This window comes from Dipodomys spectabilis, unplaced genomic scaffold (assembly GCF_019054845.1).
Source record: "Dipodomys spectabilis isolate Male_0828 unplaced genomic scaffold, ASM1905484v1 ptg000051l, whole genome shotgun sequence".
Taxonomy (NCBI): domain Eukaryota; kingdom Metazoa; phylum Chordata; class Mammalia; order Rodentia; family Heteromyidae; genus Dipodomys; species Dipodomys spectabilis.
This window is the reverse complement of record NW_024870728.1, coordinates 22,731,738-22,745,970: the sequence shown is the minus strand read 5'-3', so window position 1 is coordinate 22,745,970 and position 14,233 is coordinate 22,731,738. Positions and strand designations below refer to the sequence as shown.

The window sequence follows — 14,233 nt, the reverse complement described above, 5'->3', positions numbered from 1 at the left end:
ATTCTGCTTGGGTTTTTCTTGTTCGGTTCTCCCACATTTTACACTAGAGTTCAATGAAAAGCTAAGTCACCTAAATCCCTTGCACCACTCCAGTAAAATCTTCAGCCTCTGGGTGGCATGCTGCCTTGTCTACACTGATATATCTTGAGCCCCCTCAGATCTGTAAACCCTGGGAGCACTTGCCTCCACCACAGGGCACATGATCCCGCTCCCACACAGCTCAGAGGGTTTAGAAGTTTGGGGTGCACAAGAGCAAAGAAAGAGCTTAGACCTCCATCTCTCTGAAGCCCAAAACCCAGCGAGCATGGGACACATGGTAAATAACATTTTATTTGGTGATGGCTCTTTAGTTTTAAATCACTTCTGCATTTACTTTTAATTAATTTCTTTAAATTAGATGATTCATACTTGTAAATATTTGCCTTTCTGTGATAAGCTTTTACTTGAATTATTAAAGCTGCAGTTTCATGACTGATTTTGAGGATTGAGGTTTCCACTGCACAAACAGAATACAGGGGATGGAAAAGGGGAACAGCATCTTAGGCAGGTGCATGCAGTGGCACCAATGCCAAGAACAAAGCAGAGCTCAAACAAAGAGAGGGTGAATTTCCACTTTTCTTGGGATTGCCCAAGGAATCAATCAACAAATCAGGGCAACGGAGAACAAGTGTAGAATGAAATAGCATGTGAAGGAGCTCACTCACAGTGAAAGCTTGAGACCTACGTATTCATTTGCTAAAGGGATTGGAAGTGGGCATGAGAGGTGGGCTGTGAAAGATAAAGTCACAGGACAGTAAGTAACTGTACCAGAACATTGGAGACAAAGAAGTAGAAGTGATGACGAGAGTAGGGTAATTTCATAAGCTATCCATCAGTTTGGGGTAATTATAAGCCTTGATATGCTAGCTGCTCCATTTTACCAACATCAAAGAAGAGGCTGGGTCCTGAAGAAGCTAGGCTGACAGGCTATATTACAGCAAAAAGAGAAATGACAAAGAGTGCCCTAATTTCAACAAGGGAAGATTTGAAAGTAAAAGCTTGGTAATAACATTAATAACCAGGCTTTACTAGCCATGTAATGATCAGCCAGACGATAAAAGACCAAGGCAAGGAGGGGTTGAGGAATCCAGCACAAGTCGTCTACCTGTGCATTGCTTGATAACCTTCATTACTTGTTAGACAATCATCCCAACAATATAGTTCAGTAACCTTTGCCCTTTAAGTCCATTTCATCTGTCAAAAAAAAAGGAAAGCTGAAGAGAATGTGATATTAGTATAGAATCTCTTGTGCTCCATAGCACTCTGTCAAATAATGAGCTGGATTCAGGATGAGAAAGCCTGGTTGGAACAACAGCTTAAGCCCTCGGTGTCTCCACAGGGCAAAGCCAGGGCCAGGCTTTGGGACCTGCTTAGCACAGATGGAAGGTGAAGGCTGAGAATCGCTTCTATACAGTGGTGAAAATTGTCAGGAGATGCTGATTCCACATGTAAATGAATAGAGAGACCAAACATGCGTCTGTGTATTATCCTGTGGCAACTGGGGAAGGGGTCCACCTCATTGGTGCTGACCATCGGCACTGGAAGACTGTTAACTTAATTGGCTCCAAATTCACCCAGCCATGTTGCTAGCAGAACAAGGTATCAAATTTCAAACTCACAGCCTGAACTCTTCCAGGTTATGCCTCCTTTAATGCTGGGCCCTCTACTTGAGGGGCCAGTACCAAAAATCTCAGATCACCATGGAAGAAAGGACATCAGAAGCCCTTCCAAGAGAAACCTCATAGAGATGAAATGAAATCAATGTGGGGAGGTACTAATGTCAAACCATTGATACCTAAAAGTGAACCCAACATTTCAGTTTCTACTCCTGTTTGTCTTTCAACTACCTTATTTTAATTAAGCTATTAATATGCTCATGTCTCAAGACAGAAGGTGATCTCAGAGGTTTGTGAAATATATTATATAAACCTCAGTCTTATCAATGTAAGGGATGAGGATTATTAGACATAAAAATGAGGACACTTGGGGCTGGGAAGGTGGCTCAGTAGTAGAGCACTTGCCTTGCATGCCTGAGGCCCTAGGTTCCTCAGCACCACATAAGCAAAAAGAAAAAAGCCGGAAGTGGTGCTGTGGCTCAAGTGGTAGAGCGCTAGCCTTGTGTTGAAGAGCTGAGGGACAGCACCCAGGCCCAGAGTTCAGGCTCCATGACCGGACCCCCCCCCCAAAAAATGAGGACACTTATGGCAGATTGCACACTGAGACACACAAAAACCTCTTAGCAATTAGGTTGTCAGAATTTAAATTTGAGAGCATCACATCCAAAACTTATAAACATTCACACAATCAGCAAAAGAAGGCTGAGCTCAGCTGGGTGCTGGTGGCTCACATCTGTAATCCTAGCTACTTAAGACACTGAGATCTGAGAATCACTGTTGAAAGCCAGCCAGGGCAGGAAAGTCCATGAGACTTTTATCTCCAATTAACCATTAAAAAAAAAAGCCAGAAGTGGAACCATAGCTCAAGTAGAAGAGCACTAGTCTTGAGCAAAACAGCTCAGGGACAGTGCCTAGGCCCTGAGTTCAAGCCCCAGGACCAGCACAGAACAAATTAAAAATAAAAATAAAAAAGAAGGCTAACCTCACCTGTCTTTATTTATTTACATTTATTTATTTACATTTATTTATTTATTTACATTTATTTATTTATTTATTACTCCGTCATGGGGCTTGAACTCTGGACCTCAGTACTGTCCTCACGGACAGCTCAAGGTGAGCACTCTGCCACTTGAGCCACAACACCACTTTAGGTTTTCTGGTGGTTAATTGGAGATAAGAATCTCATGGACTTTCCTGCCAGGGGTTGGCTTTGTACTGCAGCTCAGGCTTCTGAGTGGCTAGGATGATAGGCATGAGCCACCAGCGCCCAGTTCACCTGTCTTTAGAAATGGCGCTGTTTCACTTGAAAGTACACTATGCTCAAAATTACTTCTGGTGGCAGCTGGCTAGGTGATAATGAAATGTGACTCTCCTTTGGTTTCACACCACTCACCTACAATTCTACACTTACTGAATCACTCCTTAGTGAAGCTGACCCACAACTTTGCCTGAGTCCTAATGTACTATTGCTCTTACAATGCAGATAAAAAGAGATTTAAACCTGCAATAAAACTACACTACCAAGATAGACAGCCACACATAGTTAAGAAGACATTTGCTAGGACCCAATATCTAATTGGAATGGCAATGAGAGAACAGTCTAGATTTCCAGTAGGCCAATTCTGTCAATCATATCATTGTCCAGAGGGACCATTAAGAGATTACATGTCTAACAAACCCCACAGCCTCCATGGGATTCCTTTGGGCATCAGCATCCTTTGGTCCCTTGGGAAAAGTGAAAATTCCCAGCCCATCTCCTGGGTTCGAGCCTCAAAGTCTTCATGACTTGTTATTGTTTACAAATATACCCTTGATATTGTGTGTGTGGTTCTCGTGATTAAATTCAGGGTCTTGCAATTGTTAAGAACTCTTCCATTTGAGCCAGACCTTTTACTTTTAGTTTGTTCTTGTTTCTGTTTTTTGTTCAGATAGTATTTCTAGCTAACTTTGTTCAGCCTAGACCACAATCCTCTTATGTCTGCCTCTTCAGCTGGGATTATAAACATGAACCTGGAACTCCATAGATTCTTTTTTTTTTTTTTTTTTGGTCAGTCATGGGGCTTGAACTCTGGGCCAGGACACTGTTCCTCAGCTCTTCAGCTCAAGGCTAGCACTCTACCACTTGAGCCACAATGCCACTTCCGGCTTTTGTTTTTTCTGCTTATGTAGTGCTAAGGAATTGAACCCAGGGCCTCAGGCATGCAAGGCAAGCGCTCTACCACCTTCCCTAATGACACTCATATACAAGGTTTTTAGACCTTGAACATGGAGTATGCACTTGGTTCACTTAGTTTAGTTTGCTTAGTTGTGTGGTTTGCCTTAGTCAGTGAAGCCACATGTTTTGACTTTCACAAAAGGTACCTGGAAACCTATGCATTCCAGGGAAGGTAGATAAAGGTCTCTGGAGATATTTCCCACATGGAATTCTGGGTGAGCTCTTTGGCCTTCCACTAGCACTAACCAGAAAATTCAGCTTCTTTTAGAAAAGCCAAAGCACCCATTGTGAAACTATTTTGGACCTCTTCACTACTTAGATTCTTTCTTTTAAAAATGTGTTTCCAAATGTAAACAATTTTTTTTACCACGTACCAGAAGGTATATTATGAGCATTCAAAAAGCAACTGAAAATGCATAGTTTAGCTTGGTTGTCAAGCATGAGACTCCTGTCTGTCTGTCTGGGCATGACGCTAGGCCCTGTCGCTTCTTACATGACTTTTGATTGACTTGCTTAATATTGCTGTTCCTCAGTTTCCTCATCTGCAAGTCAGGGATTAAAATGGTACCTACCTTGTAGCATTGTTGCAAGGTATAAATATATTAACATGGAAAAAAACACCTAGGATAGAACTTAGCTTGCTGTAGATGCTCAGGAAAGCGCTACTCTGCTAAACTTGGTTTGAGTCTTTGTGATTCTAAATTGACATTTGGAGCTTGTTACAGAGATAAAGTACAGTAGCACTCTGCCCAGGACTACATTTCTGCCTCTGGGCTTTAGAATAAGACATTTACAAGTTCCAGGATTTCCCTGTGTCCTAATGAAATCATAGTCCAGAAGTCCCTCCCCTCTCCTTCCTCTACCTCTGCTACACACCTGTGAAGGTAGCAATCTGTACCACTCCTCTGTACTCCTTGCTCTTAGAAGGAATTCTAGTGATCAAAAGGTAGTTCCCACCAAAATTCTCAGGCTTTAAAAATCAATGAGAAGGGGAAAGGAGCCTGAGTATTTCCCACCAACTGACAGGAAGAAACAGTGTTAAGGGCCATTTTCCAGATTGCGTCTGCCAAACTGTTATATAGAGTCTGAACCTCATTGCACATGCAGTTTGTTAGGAACCAAATTCTTGTGCTTGTAGTCATTGTTGAAAAACATGAAAGGAAGGAAGAATCAGATGGAGTGATCAAAATTATAATTTTTTATTTTTTATTCAGTCATAGGGGTTGAACTCTGAACCTGGGCACTGTCCCTCAGCTCTTCAGCTCAAGGCTAGCGCTCTACCACTTGAGCCACAGCGCCACTTCCGGCTTTTTTCTGCTTATGTGATAGTGAGGAATTGAACCCAGGGCCTCATGCGTGCAAGGCAAGCACTATACCACTGAGCCAACTTCCCAGCCCCCAAAATTATAATTTTTAAAAACTGCTTTAGCAATGTTTTATAAACACTCAGTCATTACCATTTCTCCCTTGTTTTCTCTGCAAACATCTCCCTGCTGTTTACAAAGGCCAGAAGCAACTGGTCTGTGCTCTCTTCTCGTTCAAGTTCTTTGCAGAGAGCAAAGGCCTTTCCTCCATAATGCCATGGGAAATCTGAGTGATGAAAGTGGGATTTTTCCCTCATAAGCATTCCTATCACATAGGCCGTCAAATAATCATTATATTTTATGATTCTCTTAAAAAAATCTGTCCAAATCAAAGCTATGTGATATGCATTACAAAGAACTTTGGTAACCTGGTCAACCACATTCATGCCTAGACTAAGGATAGAGGGTTGGTAACTGGAAACCTGGTCCTGAAGGAATTCCAAACACAGACTAAAAGCATCTCTTCCCACATAGCATGAGCTGCCCATGATCCGACCAGCAGATTACTTTGCACTGTTTTAGTCCCCACAGCTTTCCTGTATTTTAGAAATGCCAGAGGAAAAATCCACCAGCATCCACTCAGCTACTAAACACTCTGCAGCAAGCTTGAGAAGAGTTATTTCCTCTCATTCCAATCCAAATTTGGTCACAATTAGTAGCAGCAGCAACAACAACAACAACAAAAAAAAAGAAACCATAAACCTTGAAACTTTAAAAATTGTCTTTGTTTTAACTTCTAATGGCATACACAGTATTTCTCAGAAATTAAGAGAAACGAGATTTTGTCCTTTGGGGGATTTTCTGTAACTGGAAAAGCCAACATGTTTGTTTAAACGGGATAGTCTTACCTTTGCTCAGAATTTCTCTATGACTTTCACACTTTTCACTGAAACGCTTTTTTGTATGTGTGTGTGTGTGTCCGGTCGTGGGGCCTGAGCACTGTCCCTCAGCTCTTCAGCTCAAGGCTAGCGCTCTACCACTTGAGCCACAGCGCCACTTCTGGCTTTTTTCTTTTTGCTTATGTGGTGCTGAGGAATCGAACCCAGGGCCTCAGGCATGCAAGACAAGCGCTTTACCACTGAGCCATCTTCCCAGCCCCACACTTATTTTTTTTTACCTACTAAACTTACCCCCTCTGCCTTCACTGATCATGTCTTGGTCATTTCTCCTCTGTTCTCTTGAGCTTTCTTTACCCTTCTTTGTCATATAAGAAGTTCATTGGAGCTAGGTGCCAGTGGCTCATGCCTGTAATCCTAGCTATTCAGGAGGCTGAGATCTGAGGATTGTGGCTCAAAGTCAATCAGGCAGGAAAGTCCATAAGACTCTTATGTCCAATATACTACGCAAAAAAGCCAGACATAGTATTATGGCTCAAGTGATAGAACACTCGCCTTGTAAAAAAGAAGCTCAGTATGCACAGGGAAAAGAAGGAGGAGGAAGGGAGAGGAGGAGTGGGAGGAAGAGGAGCTCATTGGATGAGATACACCCATGGTTCTTAAACCTAACCTTGAGATTAGTAGGTACTTCATGATCATCTCTGTATTGCAAAGATTTGTCAATGATATTTGAAGAACTAGGGGTTATAAATATTTTTAAATAAACTATAGCAGACTCAAGTTTTCCCCCTGATAATTCAGCTCTCACTCACATGAATTCCCTTGTTCTTTCTTGAGTGAGAGGAGAGAGTGTCAAGCTAAAGCAGATCTTGGAGAAGTTTGTGTCATCCTGGTGTCTCTTCTCTTGGGCATGTGTGGCATATATATGAAAGTCATTCATCATGTGTATTCTTGTAGAGAAAAGATGGGTTGGTGCTAGGACTGGGGGGTGCTGGACCTCACTTCCATCTCTGGTGTGTGTTCATCAACCACAATCCAGTTCAGTACCCAAAACCAGAACAATCACATGTGAGTTTGATGATGCCTCCCTAGTGTCTTTTATTTAAACCCTGTACTGCACTGTACGCTGAAACACACACCTTAAAATGTTCCTACATTGTGCTTATGACATAAACAAAGAAAATTTATTTGCCAGAAGGTCATAAAAATAATCCCTGACTGATTCTTAAACAAATAAATAAATAAATACACCTAACCTGCCCTTAGTAAATCTAGTTTATAGTTCATCTTGACTCAAGATAGCTTTAAATTTTCTAAACACCAGTAAGGGTGACCTCATTGGTAAGCCAGGCAATTAAATTGTAGTCCAAAATTTATGGAACACCTACTATGATTCAAGTACTCTGCAAAGTAACAAAGATAAAACAGTACGATCTCATTCTTGGGGATCAAAATAAACCTATAGTCTCTATCCTAATAAAGTTTATAGTATTTCCACGTTGGAACCAATCCAACACTTGACTCAAGCTTTCATTTCTACCTACCTACCTTCTTCTTCTGAAAAAATTTAAAAGTCAGTTTCTTGAACTATCTTCAATTCCTGCTTCTTAATGAGCTGCTTTAATCTTCTTTTTCTTTCACCCACCCCCACCTCCTACCCACTTCTAACCCTCCATGGTACTGCATAAATCTATGGCTATTCTCTTGAATAAAATCAGCTCAGTGTGCCAAGTCCTATGTTGAGCTCACTAGGAGAGATCACTAGATAGGGGAGCCTTGGTGTACCTTCTAGATGCTTGTACTCCAGTGTACTACATAGATGCACAAGGCTGGTGGAGAGACATGTGAAGAGAATGACCGCCTGTGATGAGTGCAGAGGAAAGAGATTTTTCTTGCAGTTCAGGAGAAGGCATGTAAAGGTGGAGAATTTACACTAGCTCAGACCCCTTCCTCTACTCTAATTAGTGTAACCCCTTCTCTCCCAGCAAAGATTTGCCGAGGAGTCTGTCCTTCCAACAAGGAGCTCTTTTCTCAAAGAGATTTTGTCTTAGCTAATACAGGAGCATTTTACTCCATTTTGCTTAATGGACAATACTGTAACAACATACCAACATAGCAGAGAAAAAGAAAAGCTCATGAAAAGGGGGTGATCTTTATTGTTCTTTACGTGTAAATCATGTAGAGTTTTGTCATGCCTGGGCCAGATCGTTAACATGTATTATTACCTGTTACATCTGTTAAAACTGAATGCCTGAGACAGTTTCTGAATTTTTTCAAGCAAAATCTGAATGTGTCTGGCTTCCAGAAATGAGCCTACTCGGAAATTTTATAAAGCAAAAGCCTTTAAAGATAGATATTTTCATGACAGTTCCCTCAAAGAGTGATAAAGAAAATAAATATAGGCTTGTTTCTGTTTGCTTGAGTGACTGTGGTTTCTGTGTGAGATTTTAAATTGGAAAGTCTTTTTTCTTGAAGAAAAAAATAATCACACATACAAATAAGACTCCTGAGGTCTCATGAAAAATGAGAGGATTTGAAATACTGAGACAGTGTTGTTTGGGCTCTTGTTCTAATCAGAATCTCCTGAGGAAGCTGCCCCTAGATTTCTCAGGGTTGGCTCAAAGCAAGTAGCATCAGTGCCTGGCTTATCACAAGCCCTATATAGGGCCCAGAATAGATTGGCTTTCCTTACCAACACTAAATTTCACATAAATGAGCAGACTATGTGATTTACAGAGCAAAACATTCCACTTCTTCTTCTTCCTCCTCTAGCCAGTTTTGTAATGAAGAGAGATTATTTTCCTGTTTAAAAAATTGTTCTTTGAACTGGGCACTGGTGGTTCATGCCTGTAATCCTAGCTACTCGGGAGACTGAGATCTGAGGATCAGAGTTAGAAGCCAGTCCAAGCAGGAAGGTTGTGAGACTCTTATCTGCAAGTAACTACTAAAAAGCTGGAAGCAGAGCTGTGGCTCAAATGGTATAATGCCAGCCTTGAGTGAAAAACGAAAGGGACAGCAGCTAGCCCCTGAGTTCAAGCCCAAAGAAAAAGAAAATAGTGTTCTTTTAAATGTTTGTGTGAGTGTGCACAGGTGCATACACATAGACACATGCAAACAGCATGTGATAATATTCATAAGCAGTTAGAGATAGTTGGCAAAAAAAAATTGTCTGGAGGAAATGATGTAACACACCACCCTCCAAAAGAAAGAAAAATTCTCCTATCCCTCTTTGAACCACAAACAGTGTTTTTATAGGCCAGCTCATTGTTTTTCTTCTCTCTGAGAAATTAAAGATGTAACTGCTATGATGAGTTCTACAGGAAAAAGACCATTTCCAGGGTTTCATTTCTTGATGAAGTGCAGCCACCTCCCTTGGTTTCTGCCACACGTAGGCAAACTCCCAGAAATAAAATCTTCCTGTTGTCTTGAGGTCATCCTCTTGGCCCAGGGGATTTGCCCCTCCCTTCTCTTTGCAGCAAGAACTCCCTGGGGTGAAGGCAGGAGGACACGGTGTGAAAGACAGAGTAACTGGTGTCCCTCCTGCGCTTGTCCAGAGTCACTTGGCATGGCTTCCGCCTTGTTACTACTTCATCTGGATTGTCTCTCCAGAAATTAAAAACAAAGAAAAAAGAACGTGTGCCTGTCTTTTATAATGTTCTGTTTTAAAAGAGAGAAATCTCTGGGGACAGAACAGGACCCTGAAATTCCAAGGCCTGCAATTCCTCCTCTCGCTGTTCCCATTTTAAACAGGAAACGCTCATGCTCCAAGAGTCCAGAGGGAACACTGGTTGTATGTTCATTTTAAGGCAGATAATGTTTGTGTGTTGCAAATGTCAGTGATTTATCCTCAGGGTTTAAAATGAGTGCAGGAAAACCACATGTTTCACTTCATGCAGAGAAATATCTTCTGTTAAGTTTCGAGAGAAAGCACAGGTTAAGGATTTTTTTTAAGTGTTTCTGAAATCTCCAACATTAAACCAGAGGAAATAGAAATGAGCAGAACTGGCAGCAGGAGGGCGGTGGGCAGAGGGTGGGGAAGACTTTAAAAATTCTTATGCTACAAGGTATAATAAGTGCCGGAAGTTTGCTAAATCAAAAATGAGATTCTCCAGTAAAGACATGATGCAACCTGGGTCCTTTCTTTTCCAGGGCTGGAGTGACAGATGATAAGCAATGTATTTGTGCTCTATTTGTCATGGGCAATTTAAAACAGAGCAAAGCAAACTGCACTGAATAATAGCAGCTGATGCTATAATAACTTGTACGCAAACAATTTAATTTTTTTTATCTGAAAACTCTCACTAACTAAATTACCCCAAGCTCAAGGATCTATCTTTCATTATTATACACAGCCAAATTAAGATGCATCCACACAAATGTAGTGGGAGAATTCTATTGTTCATCTTTATGGATGGGTGGATGAGTTCACAGGCTGTTTTCCACATGCACCCGAGAGCCCAGAGCTTGTCAAATCTTCATTGATTTGGGGAACAGATAGAGCCTTTTTAACATCCAACTCTGCAGATTACAGAGTGATTTTGACCCTCACTGACAGTGGCTGATTAACCACAGGCACTGTGTTCTTACAGCCCCTGTCATTTCTTTCAAGTGTTCTATTAGTCTATGCTCTGACATCGTGAAGCCTTTCATTAATTATTATTGTTGCTGTTTTTCTTTAAAAAGAAAAAAAAAAGATAAAAGTTCCTAAAAGGGGGATTGGTTGAAATGGAAGAACCCAGGGACATGATTGTGAATGGTGGTGGTAAATATGTGCACAGAAGGTTTATGGGATTTTAAGAGCTGCAAACAGAAGTCATGTGTTTCACCCCAGGCTAGACAAGATGCCGTCATCTGCACATTGTCTAGAGACGGATTGCTTCTGTTATGGCAAACAGATCAGAAGACGCTTGTTGTCTTCAGTAGAAAGATCCAGGCAGGGTCGCTTCCTGTTAGTGTTTATTCTTGCCCTGGACCTTTCCTGTATGTCTGCCCATTACACAAGGCAACTGACAGCTGTTTTGGTTTTTCCCATTCTGCTACTGGTGGTACTTCTTGATTTTGCGATGTTATGTCAGAGTGCGGGTGGGTAATTCCCAGCCCTGGATTGGGAGATTTTTCTGAGAACTGCAGAAGGAAAGAAATACTCATCTACACCACCAAAGTGTGACAACAGTCAAGAGAACAAGTCAAGACCTCAAACACTGAAAGAGCACCACCAAGACCTAGGAGAGGAGTGAGGAGAGCAAAGGAGAATCTGTGACTCCAACTAACCTCTTGGTTTCTGTTACCATATCTGGGACAGTCTTCAGAGAGTCAAAAGACTAAGCAAGTATACTGGCCCTAGCTTTAACAGAGCCAACACCAACCTAATGGAGGAAGCTACTTTAGCTACTATAATAAAAATCAACAAAAGAGGCTATAAACAAGATCGTAGCACCAACTTGAGCATGAGCTGTCCTAATTAACATGGTGGCACATAGCTTCAAGGCCCCAGGCTCTTGCATTCCTGCTGCTCTGCCTTTCTCGGTACATGGTTTTCACCTACAGTCTCAGGTAGCTGTTTCAATGGGCCAACAAGAAGGGTAGGAGAGAAGAAAGTTTGTTCTCTTGTTTTCAAGGGCACACATCACTTCTGCTTACCTCCCATTGCCCAGGCTTGGTTTATTGCCACAGTGAACTATACTGAAGGCTAAAGAGTACTGAGTAGCTGCTGACATGAATCTCTGCTTTTCTTTCTAGGGGAGGACCAGCAGACCCTGCAGACTATCTGACAGCAGCATCCCGAGGGCTCTACAAGGAAAGGGAGCTTCCATACTACCCAGGGGCTCATCCTGGGCATCCACTCAAAGTGGGGAGCTATGCCCGCCCCCCAGATCTGAGGTTGGCAGATCTCCGCTATCCTCAGTACTACCCACCCCCACCTGCTCCTCTGCACAAAGGACCCTTCCGACAAGATGTTCCACCTTCTCCTCCTCAACACCAGAGAGTGCCAACCTATCAGGAATTGGGCAGAGCAGGGCCCCGAAGAAGCAGCCCTGATCAGTACCCCTACCATTCCCAGGACCCTCGGCAGAAAAACCCCGTGACTGCAGCCGTATAGCTGAACACCAACAAGAACGGTCCCTCAAGGAAGACATCCAACACCACCTTCACCTAGTCCCTGATGCCTTCTCTGGGTTAACATTCTCCACGGTACACAGTAGCCTTTTCTCACTGAAGATGCCACACTTGATTGTCTATCAGGGCAGGAAAGGAATAGGGGTTTGTTTGGTTGTTGTTTTTTTCTTTGGGGGGGGGGGTGGTATAGGATATTGGATACTGAAGGATGAGGAAGAATAGAACCGTAGAAACGATACTTCGAGATACTTGAAAGGCTTGTCTAATTGCTCAATTCAATGCCAATGCCAATTGAATAAGCAACTAACAATGGCTATGTCTGGTATAGCACCCCCTAGCTAGAATTACCTGTGCTGGTGACATACCCCACACCCCACAGGTTGGCACTAGAGGGCCAATCTCTTCCTGTATCCTTGCCCATTCAGAGGGACAACCTTGAACATTCACTGGAGCAGTAAGGCTTAGAGGTAAAGAGGCTAGCAATATGTGTGCCTTAGTAAGTCTGGTGTATTCTCTGAGGGGAAAAAAAGTAACAGCAAATATGGCTAGTGACCACCTTGAAATATTTCATACCCAGAGAAGGGCTTCTCTGGGAGAAGTTGCAAAGCTAATCAGAGCTTCCAGAAGGAATACAGTCCAAGGACCAAGTAAAGAGCTGATTAAGGTCTTAACCTTATTCCCACTCACATACCAGGCACAGTCACTTAGGGAGATAGTTGGTTTCAGAGTCATCCCTGAATCTTCTGCCTGTAACTATTACAACTGGGGCCTCTAAGACAAAGCTAAAATATACCTGGGGAAAAATAAAGGAGAACCTGCTAGCCAGGCCACCCAGGAAAGCAATGCACCAAGGATGCCAGTTCCACATTGAGTGCCAAACAGAACCCATCTGAACTCAGGAGGAGTAAGGAGCTGACCATGGCTGCTGGAAATTGACCACTAGCAGTGAATGATTGGTGCTGGTGGTGGTGGTGGTGGTGGTGGTGGTGTGTGTGTGTGTGTGTGTGTGTGTGTGTGTGTTCAATCATATGTGATCACCAGTCTGGAGGATGAAAGATAAAAATGCTGTCTAGGAAATTTGATGAGGAAGGTCAAGGAAGGAAAGGGAGAGGTATGTGATTAAATCAATCTGCATCTGCCACATTTCATTAACATATGTTAGGGCAAGGCCTTCAAGTAGAAAAGGAAGGTTTTATGGCTTGAGAAGCTGAAACCCAATGCTCAAAAGTACTTATGCAAAACAACTGTCTTTTGAGTTTCATAGCTATTTCTACATAAGCAAAACAGTTAGCCAGGTGCTGGCAGCTCATGCCTGTAATTCTAGCTACTCAGGAGACTGAGGATCAAGGTTCAAAGCCAGCCTGAGCAGAAAAGTCCATGAAACCCTTTCCACCAAAAAGCTGGAAGTGGAGGTATGACTCAAATGGTAGAGCACTGGCCTTGGGCAAAAAAAAGCCCAGTAAGAGTACAAGGCCCTGAGTTTAAGGAAAGGAAGAGAGGGAGGGAGGGAGGGAAAAAAAGAAAAAAAATCTAAAATGTGCAACTTGTCGCTAGAACTGTGGCTCAAGTGGAAGAGCATCTGTCTAGCCCATGCAATCCTGGAATTGAAAGCCAGTACCTTTAAAGTAAGCAAATAAATGCATAATTAAATAAGTAATTAATAAATAAATAAGTAATTAAATAAATAAACTAAAAGCCTGACCAAATAAAAACATACATGAAAGACAAACAACAAAACATGAGAGCAGTCATCCAAAATTTCTCACTGGCTGTTAAAATACTCTAAGCCTTTTTACATTCTCTTTTTATTTTCCCCCCCTTCCCCACTCCCAAAATGTCTTGAGTTCAGTTTAGACATATTTTGGCCAAGCATAGGATACTCCAACTTACAGGAGTTGATAAATTTAGTATTATAGAATGCACATAATATCGATCTGGCCCAGTTTAGTCTTTTTTGTTTAAAATATCATTTTCCAGTTGTGTGTGGGTCACCTTTGTAATCTTGGCTATAAGGCTGAAATCTGAGGATAAAGTTTTGAAGCCATC

At 42.1% G+C, this 14,233-nt stretch overlaps 1 protein-coding gene across 2 annotated transcripts in view; it reads left to right on the top strand.

The window, feature by feature from the left end:
• Positions 1–13,546, top strand: part of Pard3b (par-3 family cell polarity regulator beta) — a 971,067-nt gene extending 957,521 nt beyond the window's left edge. For both annotated transcript variants that reach the window (XM_042679102.1, XM_042679101.1), the window contains one exon: positions 11,810–13,546. In XM_042679102.1, coding sequence (XP_042535036.1) covers positions 11,810–12,170 — 361 coding nt within the window. In that variant the 3' untranslated portion in view covers positions 12,171–13,546. The remainder of the gene's footprint in view (positions 1–11,809) is intronic.
• The last annotated feature ends 687 nt before the right edge of the window (positions 13,547–14,233 follow it).